The sequence below is a fragment of the Chrysemys picta genome, chromosome 4 (assembly GCF_011386835.1).
Source record: "Chrysemys picta bellii isolate R12L10 chromosome 4, ASM1138683v2, whole genome shotgun sequence".
NCBI lineage: Eukaryota > Metazoa > Chordata > Testudines > Emydidae > Chrysemys > Chrysemys picta.
In genome coordinates, this window is record NC_088794.1 from 70,636,775 (window position 1) to 70,650,365 (window position 13,591).

Genomic DNA, 13,591 nt, shown 5'->3' on the forward strand with positions numbered 1-13,591 from the left:
TTTAGTGTTGCTAAAATTACTGGGCTGAGTTTTTAATTTGGAAACTGAAATTTCATAATCATTGACAAGCTCCCTCCCCACCCATTCTCCACATGAAAGTCTACAAGAGGCCTAGACCTTAGCCTAGTCAGCTTTACCAGTAAGAAAAAGGAGTATTTGGCTGCCATAAAAATATTTCTTTAAAAATAAAAACAAACAAACACCACTAAAATTGGCTTGGTTACTACCACAAAATGTCACTAAAAGCCAGAAATTGCATTATTTAAAGACCTGGCAAAACTGTAAATTACCTCACTTTCAAAATGTCACATAAAATTCAACAGGAACCCAAAGCCATCCATTCCAATGAGACAAAACCTTAGCCCAGCACACAGCCTAAGTAGCCAAAGTATGAGCTGGGAACATCTTCCATGGTTTTAGTGGTCTCCATTCTGCTTGAGCCTTACACAACCTTAATCCCCATTGTCCCACCAATCCTGCAGCCTGCCTCCAAATACAGAGTGGGAGGGGAACTCTGCCCTGGAGCCCAGCTCTACACAGTGCACACATCACCTCAATAGGCTCCCCAGATACTTCCCACCCCAGCCAGTGGAGCTGCACTGGTCAGTAAGAATGGGACATGTTGATCCCCTGGTGCTACAATTTAGCTACCAGAACTGAGGAGACAGAGAGGTGTGGTTAGTATTCTCATTGATCTATCATCAAGAGAGATAAAGGGGCTCTTTCTTGAACTACAGAGCTTCTTATAAGCTACCCTTATAAGCGTGGCTGGGCTCGTCTCTCACAGAACTTGGCACAATTCAAACATTGACCATTCCCAGGAGCATTCATTGGCTGTCAGGCCATGGGGGGATATGTAAAGTCTGTGTGGTTATTCAGCATGGCATCATTTTTGGTCCTGAAAAGGTTAACAGCAGTTTATCTATCTCCAGAGCCTTGGGATGCTATTCAGTAATTAGGTCTCAAGCAATCTTTAATTGTTCCATATGAAGATGATTCATCTCACTTATCCCCTCCTAGCTCTTTGTAAGCTGAATCCAGATCAGTTCTCTCTCCTGAAGATAGCTAGAGTTTTGCAGAGAAAAATTAAGATTGCTAAGTCAAGCACTCAGAAGTTAAGAAATACCAGCATTAAAGTTTTAACACTCCAACTCACAGAGTTTAGCTGTTATCCATAAAAATGAAAATGTATCAAACCAGTTTACTAACAGAATTATGGTCTGGAAGCAGCTCCATTAAATGAAACTGACATCAGAAGGCTAGAGGCAGTAGAGAGGAGAGTTCTTTAGTAGATGGCATGGGTAAAGTGGAATGATTTTAAGACAAATGAAATAGACTGCTCAGAGCTCCAGTATGAAACTGCAGAAAAACCTGAGAGTCTCTGGATAAAGTTGAGAAGTGTGAGCAACAAGGGTGATGTCGTGGTTGGAGTTTGCTATATACCACCAGACCAGGGGGATGAGGTGGACGAGGCTTTCTTCTGGCAACTAGCAGAAGTTGCTAGATCGCAGGCCCTGGTTCTCATGGGAGACTTTAATCACCCTGATATCTGCTGGGAGAGCAATACAGCGGTGCACAGGCAATCCAGGAAATTTTTTGAAAGTGTAGGGGACAATTTCCTGGTGCAAGTGCTGGAGGAACCAACTAGGGGCAAAGCTTTTCTTGACCTACTACTCACAAACAGGGAAGAACTAGTAGGGGAAGCAAAAGTGGATGGGAACCTGGGAGGCAGTGACCATGAGATGGTCGAGTTCAGGATCCTGACAAAAGGAAGAAAGGAGAGCAGCAGAATATGGACCCTGGACTTCAGAAAAGCAGACTTTGACTCCCTCAGGGAACAGATGGGCAGGATCCCCTGGGAGAATAACATGAAGGGCAAAGGGGTCCAGGAGAGCTGGCTGTATTTTAAAGAATCCTTATTGAGGTTGCAGGAACAAACCATCCCGATGTGTAGAAAGAATAGTAAATATGGCAGGCGACCAGCTTGGCTAAACAGTGAAATCCTTGCTGATCTTAAATGCAAAAAAGAAGCTTACAAGAAGTGGAAGATTGGACAAATGACCAGGGAGGAGTATAAAAATATTGCTCAGGCGTGCAGGAGTGAAATCAGGAAGGCCAAATCACACTTGGAGTTGCGGTTAGCAAGAGATGTTAAGAGTAACAAGAAGGGTTTCTTCAGGTATGTTAGCAACAAGAAGAAAATCAAGGAAAGTGTGGGCCCCTTACTGAATGAGGGAGGCAACCTAATGACCAAGGATGTGGAAAAAGCTAATGTACTCAATGATTTTTTTGCCTCTGTCTTCACGCACAAGGTCAGCTCCCAGATTGCTGCACTGGGCAGTACAGCATGGGGAGAAGGTGACCAACCCTCTGTGGAGAAAGAAGTGGTTCGGGACTATTTAGAAAAACTGGACGTGCACAAGTCCATGGGGCCGGATGCGCTGCATCTGAGGGTGCTAAAGGAGTTGGCGGGTGAAATTGCAGAGCCATTAGCCATTATTTTTGAAAACTCCTGGCGATCGGGGGAGGTCCCAGATGACTGGAAAAAGGCTAACGTAGTGCCCATCTTTAAAAAAGGGAAGAAGGAGGATCCGGGGAACTACAGGCCAGTCAGCCTCACCTCAGTCCCTGGAAAAATCATGGAGCAGGTCCTCAAGGAATCAATTATGAAACATTTAGAGGAGAGGAAAGTGATCAGGAACAGTCAGCATGGATTCACGAAGGGGAAGTCGTGCCTGACTAACCTAATTGCCTTCTATGATGAGATAACTGGCTCTGTGGATGAGGGGAAAGCAGTGGATGTGTTATTCCTTGACTTTAGCAAATCTTTTGATACGGTCTCCCACAGTATTCTTGCCGCCAAGTTAAAGAAGTATGGGCTGGATGAATGGACTGTAAGGTGGATAGAAAGCTGGCTAGATCGTCGGGCTCAACGGGTAGTGATCAATGGCTCCATGTCTAGTTGGCAGGCGGTTTCAAGCGGAGTGCCCCAAGGGTCGGTCCTGGGGCCGGTTTTGTTTAATATCTTTATTAATGATCTGGAGGATGGTGTGGACTGCACTCTCAGCAAGTTTGCAGATGACACTAAACTAGGAGGCGTGGTAGATACACTAGAGGGTAGGGATCGGATACAGAGGGACCTAGACAAATTAGAGGATTGGGCCAAAAAAAACCTGATGAGGTTCAACAAGGACAAGTGCAGAGTCCTGCACTTAGGACGGAAGAATCCCATGCACTGCTACAGACTAGGGACCGAATGGCTAGGTAGCAGTTCTGCAGAAAAGGACCTAGGGGTCACAGTGGACGAGAAGCTGGATATGAGTCAACAGTGTGCTCTTGTTGCCAAGAAGGCTAACGGCATTTTGGGCTGTATAAGTAGGGGCACTGCCAGCAGATCGAGGAACGTGATCGTTCCCCTTTATTCGACATTGGTGAGGCCTCATCTGGAATACTGTGTCCAGTTTTGGGCCCCACACTACAAGAAGGATGTGGAAAAATTGGAAAGAGTCCAGCGGAGGGCAACAACAATGATTAGGGGTCTGGAGCACATGACTTATGAGGAGAGGCTGAGGGAACTGGGATTGTTTAGCCTCCAGAAGAGAAGAATGAGGGGGGGATTTGATAGCAGCCTTCAACTACCTGAAGGGGGGTTCCAAAGAGGATGGAGCTTGGCTGTTCTCAGTGGTGGCAGATGACAGAACAAGGAGCAATGGTCTCAAATTGCAGTGGGGGAGGTCCAGGTTGGATATCAGGAAAAACTATTTCACTAGGAGGGTGGTGAAACACTGGAATGCGTTACCTAGGGAAGTGGTGGAGTCTCCTTCCTTGGAGGTTTTTAAGGCCCAGCTTGACAAAGCCCTGGCTGGGATGATTTAGCTGGGAATTGGTCCTGCTTTGAGCAGGGGGTTGGACTAGATGACCTCTTGAGGTCCCTTCCAACTCTGATATTCTATGATTCTATGAGAGACGGAGAGTAGGATGTGAAAGAGTACCGGATTGGCTGCAACCAAAGAGATTACAGTGATGGAGACACTGCAGAAGATAAATGATAAGATGCCAAAGAAAAGAATGCAATGCAACCAAGGTCATTCAGACCTAGAGACTGACCATCAACTATATTGTGGGACATCATATGCAGGGGCATGACCAGGCTGAGCTTAATGGAGAAATGAACCATGAACAGGAATAAATGATGTCGCTGTTTGGCTCCTCCTGTCTATAATGATGCTTTGGGATGAGAAGAAGAATTAACATTGTCCATGCAACCTTAATTCAGCCCGCTTCTACATATGCATTATGATACAGACTTTAATTACATGATCAAATTTCTTCACAGGACCCCTGCCTCATTCAGAGCACAAAATGGATGGTACTAACTTAATGAGCAAGTATTCAATATTTTGTTTTCTCACCCATGTCTTATATACAGCACACTATTCAAACCCTGCTCTGAAGACAGAATTATTACTTTTCCCATGGACTTTGCTATGATGCTCATCACTACAGTGCTTCATAAATATTAATGAATTGATTTTCATAACACCCCTGTGAGGTGAGGGGTGGTATTATCCCCATTTTCTAGATGGGGAACTGAGGCAGAGAAAGATTAAGGTTAGGCGTATCTACTAATTTTGGGTGCCCAACGTGAGATGTCCAGGACCTGATTTTTCAGAATACTTATCAATATATGCTATATAATGCTATGTTCAAAGCACAGCTCTCATTGACTTCAGTTGCAGCTGTGACTATTCAGCACTTCTGTAAACCAGATTTTAGAGTATCATGTTGGGCACCCAGACAATGAGGAACACACAATTAGTGACCACATGTGAAAAGTTTGGCTTGAGGGACTTGCCCAGCATCACAGAGGAAATCTGTCGCAGAGTCAAGGATAGATTCCAGGATGACATCCAACTGTCTTAAACATGAAAATATCCTTTCTTTTCCTGCCTCATCCATGCACACACCTTTCAATTTCTGCAGCAAATGGGGCAGGAGTCCCACAAACGGCCTTCTTCACTACCCTGATTCATCCATGGAATAGGGCAAACAACAATTATGGGATAATGTAATTAAAGACTGCAACATAATGCATATGCACAAAGGGGCTGAACAAATATTACACAAGCAACTTGAATTCTGACATTTCCTAACTTTTAAGTGCTTGATTTTGCAAACTTAATCATGTTCTTTCAATATTGTTTTTTAAACTGAATATCCTAGGTTTTTAAAAAAGCAAACTGAAAAAATAGAAATTCCATGATGTGGCCTCGTAATGACACCCACATGGATCATTGGCACAGCTGGACCCTTCAGAGCAGGGCCAGCTCCAGGCACCAGCTAAGCAAGCTGGGGCTTGGGGCGGCAGATTGTTCGAGGCGGCATTCCGCCCAATCCTAGGGTGGCACGGCCGCTTTTTTGTTGTTATTGTTCCGCTCCGGCCACCCTGTAGGGGGCGGCGGCATGGAGAACCAGAGTGCCCTGCAAGGCAGTCCTCTTCCTTCCCTCCCCGCCAACCGGAGCGGAGCCCTCACGGCAGGAGGCGGCACAGCGGGAGGGGCCGCGTGGCAGCGCCCCTGCTGTAGCCCTGGCCGCCCCCTTCTCTCTCTTCTGCCCGCTCCCTCTCCCCCCCTCCCCCCCAAGCCAGTCCCCCTGCACCCGCGCTTTTTTTTTTTTTTGCTTCGCCGTTCTGGCTGCCCCGTTTTTTTGGTTTTTTTGCTTGGGGCGGCCAAAAAGCCAGAGCCGGCCCTGCTTCAGAGCTACAATACAGACCTCTGACACTTGAGCTAATGGAGTAACTAGTAGCAGTATGTCATTCTCTATGGGGACCAGCAGAGGAGGAGGATGGGACACTTTGCCAATGAGTTTCACAGATATCTGCTGACATCAAAGGTATTGCCTGAGATTCAAGGATCTTTCGTTCCATTCCTGGCTCTGGAGGGAAACATACTGTAGTGGGCACAGACTCTTCTGCCCATTACCCCGAACTTGACTCCTTCTGCCCCATCCCCTCCAACCTCTCCCTGTCCCATTTCAGTCTCTTCCTCATTACAGTCTCATGTTCCTCACTGACTCATTCAGTCTCCAAGCCTCAGGATTCTGATCCCAGTTACAGTATCCTTGCCCAGTCATTCCCAGACCTCCCCCATCCCAGTTTCTTGTCCTCAGTCTTCTTGACCAGTCAGTCCCAGTTTCTACACCCAGCTTCCAGCCCCCATTTTCCACTCTGCCCCTGCTAGCCTCCAGTCACAGTCCCCCACCCAGGCTTTTTGTACCCATCTACTCCTCAGCCTTCCACTGCCAGCCCCCAGGTCCAGCTCTTGTCTCCTCTGTATTTGAGTCAGGCAGTCATCTCCTCCTCCACCCTGCCAGGGCACCAGCAAGGAGTCATTCAGAACACAGGAGAGACAGCATCCCGGCTCTCAGTCCTAGTGCCTGGCCTCATCCCAGAACAGGTGTTATAGGGAAAATCCACCTTCACTCCTGTAGCCTTGGACTGGTGCCTACTCAGTCCCTCTGTGAGGATAGCAAATGAGCAGTCAGGTCACACTTAGGGGATGGAGGATGCTCATTAATTTGTGGGGCTTGCACATACACAGTCTGGTCAGCACAAGAGCCCCAAACATGCTCAGTGAGGATGGAATCTTCAGAGATTTTAGCTGCTACATCTAAGTCTACTGAGCCCATGGAAACTGATTTTTCAAAGGCTTGAAACTTGGACAAATCTGGGTGCATTTTTACAAGGATGGCAAACAGCACATCCCTGACATATAGGCCACTTCCCTGGCAAATGTCAAAGTCCTGCTCCAAAACATGGGAGCACTAGCGTTTTCCAGAGACATTTTTTAAACAGGTTTTCTTTTTTAAACATTTCAAACAATGTATTTTTCCCTAGCCGCCTTCTCAGAAACAGCTTAACTGTTTTGGCTGTCACTTTTGCAGAACTTCAGCCTGAGGCAGACACCCAACACAGTACATTTCAGCCTGAACAGCTCAAGTTTAGCAAAGTTATAAGCCACTGAAAACAGGATCTTATAATGGGAAGCAACCTTAAATAAAAGTGGTGCTAACACTGGATATAATACAAAAGGGCCAAGTTATGGTTCCCTCACTGTGAGTGTTGTGGGGGGAAGGAATGAGGGAGACCTAGCACTCCCACACACAGAAAAAAGCCTTATTGTTGCACTGCAGCCAGCATTCCATGGGACTACTCACATGCTTAGTTCGACCACAGCCTAATTAACTTGCCAACTGACATAAAATGAGGTTATGGGAATAGATGGTAGAACCCATGTCTTCTGACTCCCACTTCAGTGCCTCACTGTAGAGGATGCTGCCTATCAGCTGCTCACACTCCAGGACTGAATATGTCTCTCTGTCTGTATTAAATTGAAATCCAAATTCCAGCGCTATATCCTACTCTCAGGTGCACGGGTGTAAAGTCAGAATACTCCACTGACTTCTTAAAATTACTCTGGTTTGACATCAATGTAACTAATATGCCAGTGAAGTCAGTGGACTTATTCTGAATTTATGCTGGTGTAAATAAAGGCAGAATTTGGCCCAAGAAAGTTTAGAACTGGTGCTCTGCTGCCACCTATTAGTACTATGCATAACAACACCATGTTGTAGTCTCATCACATGACACAGGCCAAACCTATATTTAAAGTAACAATTTCTCAATCCTTCCCCTACATTTTCCATTTTGGGATTTAAATGCGGCTGAATTTCAGAAGCGACTGTATAAAGGGACTTTGAAATCCAGAAAAAAAAAATAAAGTCATCATTTAAACTGCAGTCCAGAGATCTGACTCTCAGAATTCCTCCCTGGACACACAGATAAAATATATACAAATAGTGGCGAGTCCTCAGTTGTTGTCTTGATACAATGATCCAATCATCCAGTGAATCTGTGTCAGACCCTTTTCCAGTTATGCAGACAGAAGCATTAGTGCCAGGTAGAGAGCAGGTGCTCCCCCACTTTGAAGGCTTAGAGAAAGATGCCAGGTATTGGAGCAATGTGCAGCAAGCAGGCGAAACAAAGAAAAGCAGGCATTAAAGAGTGAAGTGCACCAATAAATGATCAAAGCAAAGCTCAGCTGAAAGACAGGATCACCTTTTGGAGGATACAGATGAGGAGAGACAAATTGCAGTAAATTAGTGACATGCTCCAACAGAATATTGCAATTTTAAAAAAATCTGGATGCTATTTTCCAGTCATTATTATAAGGCATTCATTTTAGAAGCACTGTAATGTAAATCCATAATGCTGAAAAACTATTGAAAAAGTTAAATAAAATAAGCACAAAGATCAAGACTTCAATCTTTCAGTGCTCCAGTCTAGTGTCGCCAATTTCCAACTCTGGTAATTTATGTTCTGCCTTCCCAAATTCTCCCTGAAGTTTCAACTGGGAAAAGTATTATTATTTATTTAATACAGTGGAAACCCAGCTAATAATAAATATACAAGTGCCATATAGTAAAACCAATACAAAAACATGTACATTAAACAAAACAACCAGACGCAAGCAGAGTTATCCTGAACCAAACAGTGTGGCACAAGGTCAAATCATAGTGCTAAGGTGATGATTTTCAACCTGTGGTCTGTGGACCCCTTTGGATCCACAGAGTATGTCTAAGATTTCCAAAGGGGTCCACACCTCCATTCAAAAATGTTTAGGGGTCCACAAATTAAAAAAGGTTGAAAACCACTGACCTACGGTCAGCTACTTTACTCAATGAAAGGAAACATTTATTTGACTTCTGCATCTTATAAAGCCCCAACCACACTGTTGGCTTTCAACAAAATAATAAATAATGAGGGGAAAGCCCCAAAAAACTAGGTAGGAATAATCTAGAATTTGCATCCTAGCCTAAAGGCTGAAGGAGACCCTTTCCAGCTGACCTTCTCCAGGAACAAGTAACACAACCAAGGACCCTTGGGTCAAGAGTCTTGTCCCAGACACAATCCGAACTGAAACTATATACCTAGAGCAATTCTACCCTAGCCACCCTGCTGAGCAGGGGCAGGGAGGGGTGGTATGCAAGAGGCAATTGCTCAAGCACTGAGGGTTATCTACAAGCACCTAAGGGCAGAATTTTGTTCTTGGGGAGAATCTCAGTTATAAAGAACTTTATATAATAAATTTAAGACCCTGAATTTTATTCTTCACTTACTGTTCTGAACTTTTGTTCAGAGTTTCTAGGAACATTTTACTCCAGAGGTGGCTGCATTTCAGTGGTGGATGAACTTCACAGCATGTTTAGTTTTTATGTTAGTTTGCAAAGTTCATAAAGTGTTTTGGGGCTCTTCCAGGACAAATGGAGCTAAAGAAATATAAGATCACAATCATTATCCCTTAAAATTTACTTTTAATATCAACTGTTGCAACAAGCCCTGGGTTGCACACGCAGATCTTTTTAGTTTTGTCGTTAGGCACTATTAGACTGTGAAAATCTATGGTGACAGTTTGTCAATGTGTTCTCAATTAACTCCAAAAAAACACCATGAGAAATTTTAAAATAGTTTTAGCCAATTAGGACATTGCAATCTGCTGAGGAATGACTGCGCTTTTAACACTGTTCGCCTCAACTACTTACGGAGTGCTCCAGCACAAAATGAAAAAATTGACTTTTTAGGAAGAGTATCCAAAGCAAAACATTTCAGATGTTTAATTTGATGTCTATATTCTAGATGTTGCTAATAATAATTCCAGCATCTAGGAATTAGCAGAAACCATTTGACTCTGAGTCCTGAAAGGAAGGTGAACCTTGCATAATTTCTTAAATATGATCTTCAATAATCTCTCTGCTAGAACACCTGTTCTCTCTCTTCATATTGTACATATTTACCAGCTGGGTAAAGAATAGGCTAAGTTATAGGTCTGATTCTTGTATCATGTACATGAACGTAAATCATGCATAACTACTGAAGTTCATGGAATAAAACCAGTGTAAGTGAGATCAGAATCAGGCCCTTTGTCCCTCTACATTGTTACCAAAGCAAAAAAACCAGAGCCATTGAAGACAGTGTTTCATGTAAGTATTAAGCAAGTTACAGAAAAGTTATACTAAAATATCTCTGTTCATATTACTTGCTCATGTAATCATATTGTAGCAACTCATTTCTTCTGCTGTTTAGGGCTTTAAGTGACAATGGCTGAAATCCTAGCCCCACTAACATCAATGGCAAAACGCAACATTGACTTCATGGAGGCCAGGACTTCATCCACTGGTCAGTTAAAAATCCCACTTTTAAATCACTTACCAGTTCCACCTTACAATACTGAAACTTAAATTACTTTAGAAATCAGAGTCTTATTTTTACCATGAATTCATTTACTTTGTGCTGGTCACTCTGCTGAGAGTGAAGATAAATATTGCTTGCCTTTCTTATGCATGCAATTCCATTGACGTTGACAGAGACTGGTGTATTACTATCAGTGTGCATCAATACACTACAAAGGGCTCCAATACTGTCCCCTTATCTATGCATGCAACTGGGCCCATACAAGGGAACTCAGTGGGAGTATTCAACTGGAAATTAAACAGAGGAATGTTTAAACACACACAAAAAATGTTTTCATTGAAATTTTGGGCCTAAATGACCTGATTTCATCCCTGTAAAAACACCATTAACATATTTCAGTAGAATAACAGTATCTTAGGAACAACAGAACCCATAGTAAACTGCAAGCATTGTGTACAGGGAATATGTTTTACATCCAGTCTCTTAGTAATCATGGAGACAGAGGCTGTCTTAAGTAAATGAAGATGTTTGATTTACCTTGGAATAAAAATGCTTTGCTAGCATGTAGTCCTGACACTTGCGTAACTCCAATAGTTGTATTCACAAGATCCAGTTCTGTGATAATATCAATTTGTAAATTGGGATCCATTCCAAATCCGACAACTGTTTTAAAAAAATGAAAGTTCAATCAATTTTCATTTTAAATCAAAGCATTACAACAACAAAGAACTTTAGTACAGTATAGGGATGTGCAGATACTATGGACAGTAATCACTTAAGAGACAGTAACCTCCCCAGATGTAAAGAAAAGATGTTCTTCTCCATTGACCACCATTAAGCTAGTACCTTTTATCTTCTCAGATTTTAGAACACAATAGAAACACTACATTTAACACATAAGTATGGCATGGCAGAAGAACTATCACAATTAAACACAACTTATCCAATTATAATAAAAAGCAACAAAATGAAGACAGAAAGAAAACAGCAGGCAGAGGAAATGAGTAATCACTCAGACCAGCAATGCTCAGATTCACTGAGCTATACTATTACCAAGAACTTACTGAAGTCTGAATACTCCTTTCATGATCAACTGAAGCATGTTAGCATTCCATGTCGAGCTGCAGCTACTCTTTAATATTAATAGATTAGGTTACTTACTTCCACCATTCACTATAAGTTATATGTAGTATATATTCCAAACTGGACAACATGCCCCCCATGAATTGCTGATAATAGGGTATTCTTTAGCATCCTGATGGAAATGGGTGATATCTGTAGTGATGGCATGGAAATCATGTGACATTGGGTATTCATGCCCAAGTGGTAACAAAACTGCTGCACTAATTTAGGCTCAGATGCTCAGGACAGCTGCTTGTTCACAGAACACTTTAGGTGGTTAAATATGCAACCTTTATCCAGTAAGGAACAAGAGATATAGCAAGAAACCAGCATGGTTTGTTCTGACAAGGGTCCATTCATCAGCATGGTAACTGAGGTAATATGAGATCTGTGCCTGGCATATACAGGAAGAACCTATTGTAGAATCCAATCCTGCTCCTAACAAGCATTGCTATTAACTTCATTCTAGGAGAAGGAGTAGGCTCCTAGAATAAAATCCTAACTCCACTGAAGTCAATGTCATTGACTTCAAGGGGGCCAAGAATTCACCTGTAGTGTATAGTCAGGTGGCTTTCCACTAAGTGATCTCCAGTTTTATGTTTCAATTCATTCTTTTTCTCTTTCAGGACTTTGAGCGGTTAGGCAGCAAGTATCCTGGTTTGAGATTTTAAAAGACTCTCTGAAAAACTATCAGGGTATATAATGAACAAGAATAAATCAGAAATTCTACTTATAAATCAATTATGCCACAAAACACTTTTTTCTCCTTTTCCTTTACTCAAATATTAAATACCTTGGGATGATATCTTGTGCTAAATGTAGAAGACAGCATTTCATAAAATGCATGGAGAGTAATAAAAGCTCTTGAAAAGGAAACTTGAAAGTGGTCTCTTTTAACCTCACTCCAACAGTGGCAATTAAGAGTACTGTGCACCTTGCAGGATTGAGCCCATTGACAGGAAGATATGACTTCATAAAAACACTTCTGGCTTGCCAAATTAAGTTTATTTAGTATGTGCTTCCCTAATGCTTTCATATTAATAGAAGACTAAACAGTTCTGTAGAAAATTAAGACAACTGGAATAAACTGATCTTACAATATAAACCGGGAGATACAAACTTCCTAGAAATTCTGTAATAACACTGGACTTTAAGGTTCTCTTTGGCTTAATCCAGGCCAGATGCTCAGAAACTACAATATTTGAATTTCAGAGAGACTTTGACATCTCTTTCAGACTGGCACTACCACATCCTGTGATAGCTAACACTCCTAACACTGAACCAACTCTTCTAACTGCAAATCATCCTGAACAAGTTTACTTCTGTCTGGCTAAACCCATTACTAGAAACTGTTGGGGGGTTTTGTTTGTTTTGTTTTTAAACTACCTCTCTTTGGCCAAAATGGAGAGAGATAAGGATAATAAATGGTAATGCTAAAGCTTATATTACATAGGGCATTTCATCTCAAAGCATCCTACACTGCCTCACAGCATACAGCTGAAATGCATCCATCTCTAGGTAGAGGTCAGCAGAAAAAAAAAAAAAAAAAAAAAACAGTCAGGGGAGGACAAATTTTGACTAAGGACGTCAAAGCAAAAAAGCATCTGGGGAGCTTTACTGTCCACACAAAACAGATCGGACTTTGTTTCTTTAAGGTCTCATCCAAAAGAAAACCCCATATAAACTCTATGATACTAAAATGATCTACTTAGGAAGAATGAAGGGCTGAGCTGACCCAGCGGAGATCGGAATATGTGGTTCCAAATACTAAGGGCCCGATCCAGTGCCGATTCAAGTCAATGAGAGATGTTATAGCGCTATCGTTGGATGCTGGATCAGTCCAAAAATGTCTTAAACTGTAACAATGGACCACTAAACCATGCCAAATAAGCTCCAATTTTGAACCCATTAAAGTCAATGGAAGTTTTGCCACCTACTTCAATGGGAGCAGAACTGGGCCCTAACACAGCAAAAATAGATGACCAGATTAAGCACAATAGCCTCACTATTTTTTTTTAAACTACTGATTTCAAACAGCAGCAGGCTTGAGCTGGTATAAATCAATGTGGCTCCATTAACTTCAATTCACACAAGCTGAGAGTCTGGCCCACCAGCTATACTGTGCCTCCCTCCAACAACTATCACAAGCTTTCCAAAGAGGAAACTATTACAATAGCATAGCAGTTCTTTAGCAAGCCCATACATTGTTTTAAATACCTA

General features: G+C 42.4%; 1 protein-coding gene across 10 annotated transcripts in view; it reads right to left on the reverse strand.

The window, feature by feature from the left end:
- NELL1 (neural EGFL like 1) overlaps positions 1-13,591 on the reverse strand; it is a 435,745-nt gene that overhangs the window by 418,515 nt on the left and 3,639 nt on the right. For all 10 annotated transcript variants that reach the window (XM_065592563.1, XM_065592572.1, XM_065592571.1 and 7 more), the window contains exon 2: positions 10,787-10,912. In XM_065592563.1, the coding sequence (XP_065448635.1) occupies positions 10,787-10,912 (126 nt within the window). The remainder of the gene's footprint in view (positions 1-10,786; positions 10,913-13,591) is intronic.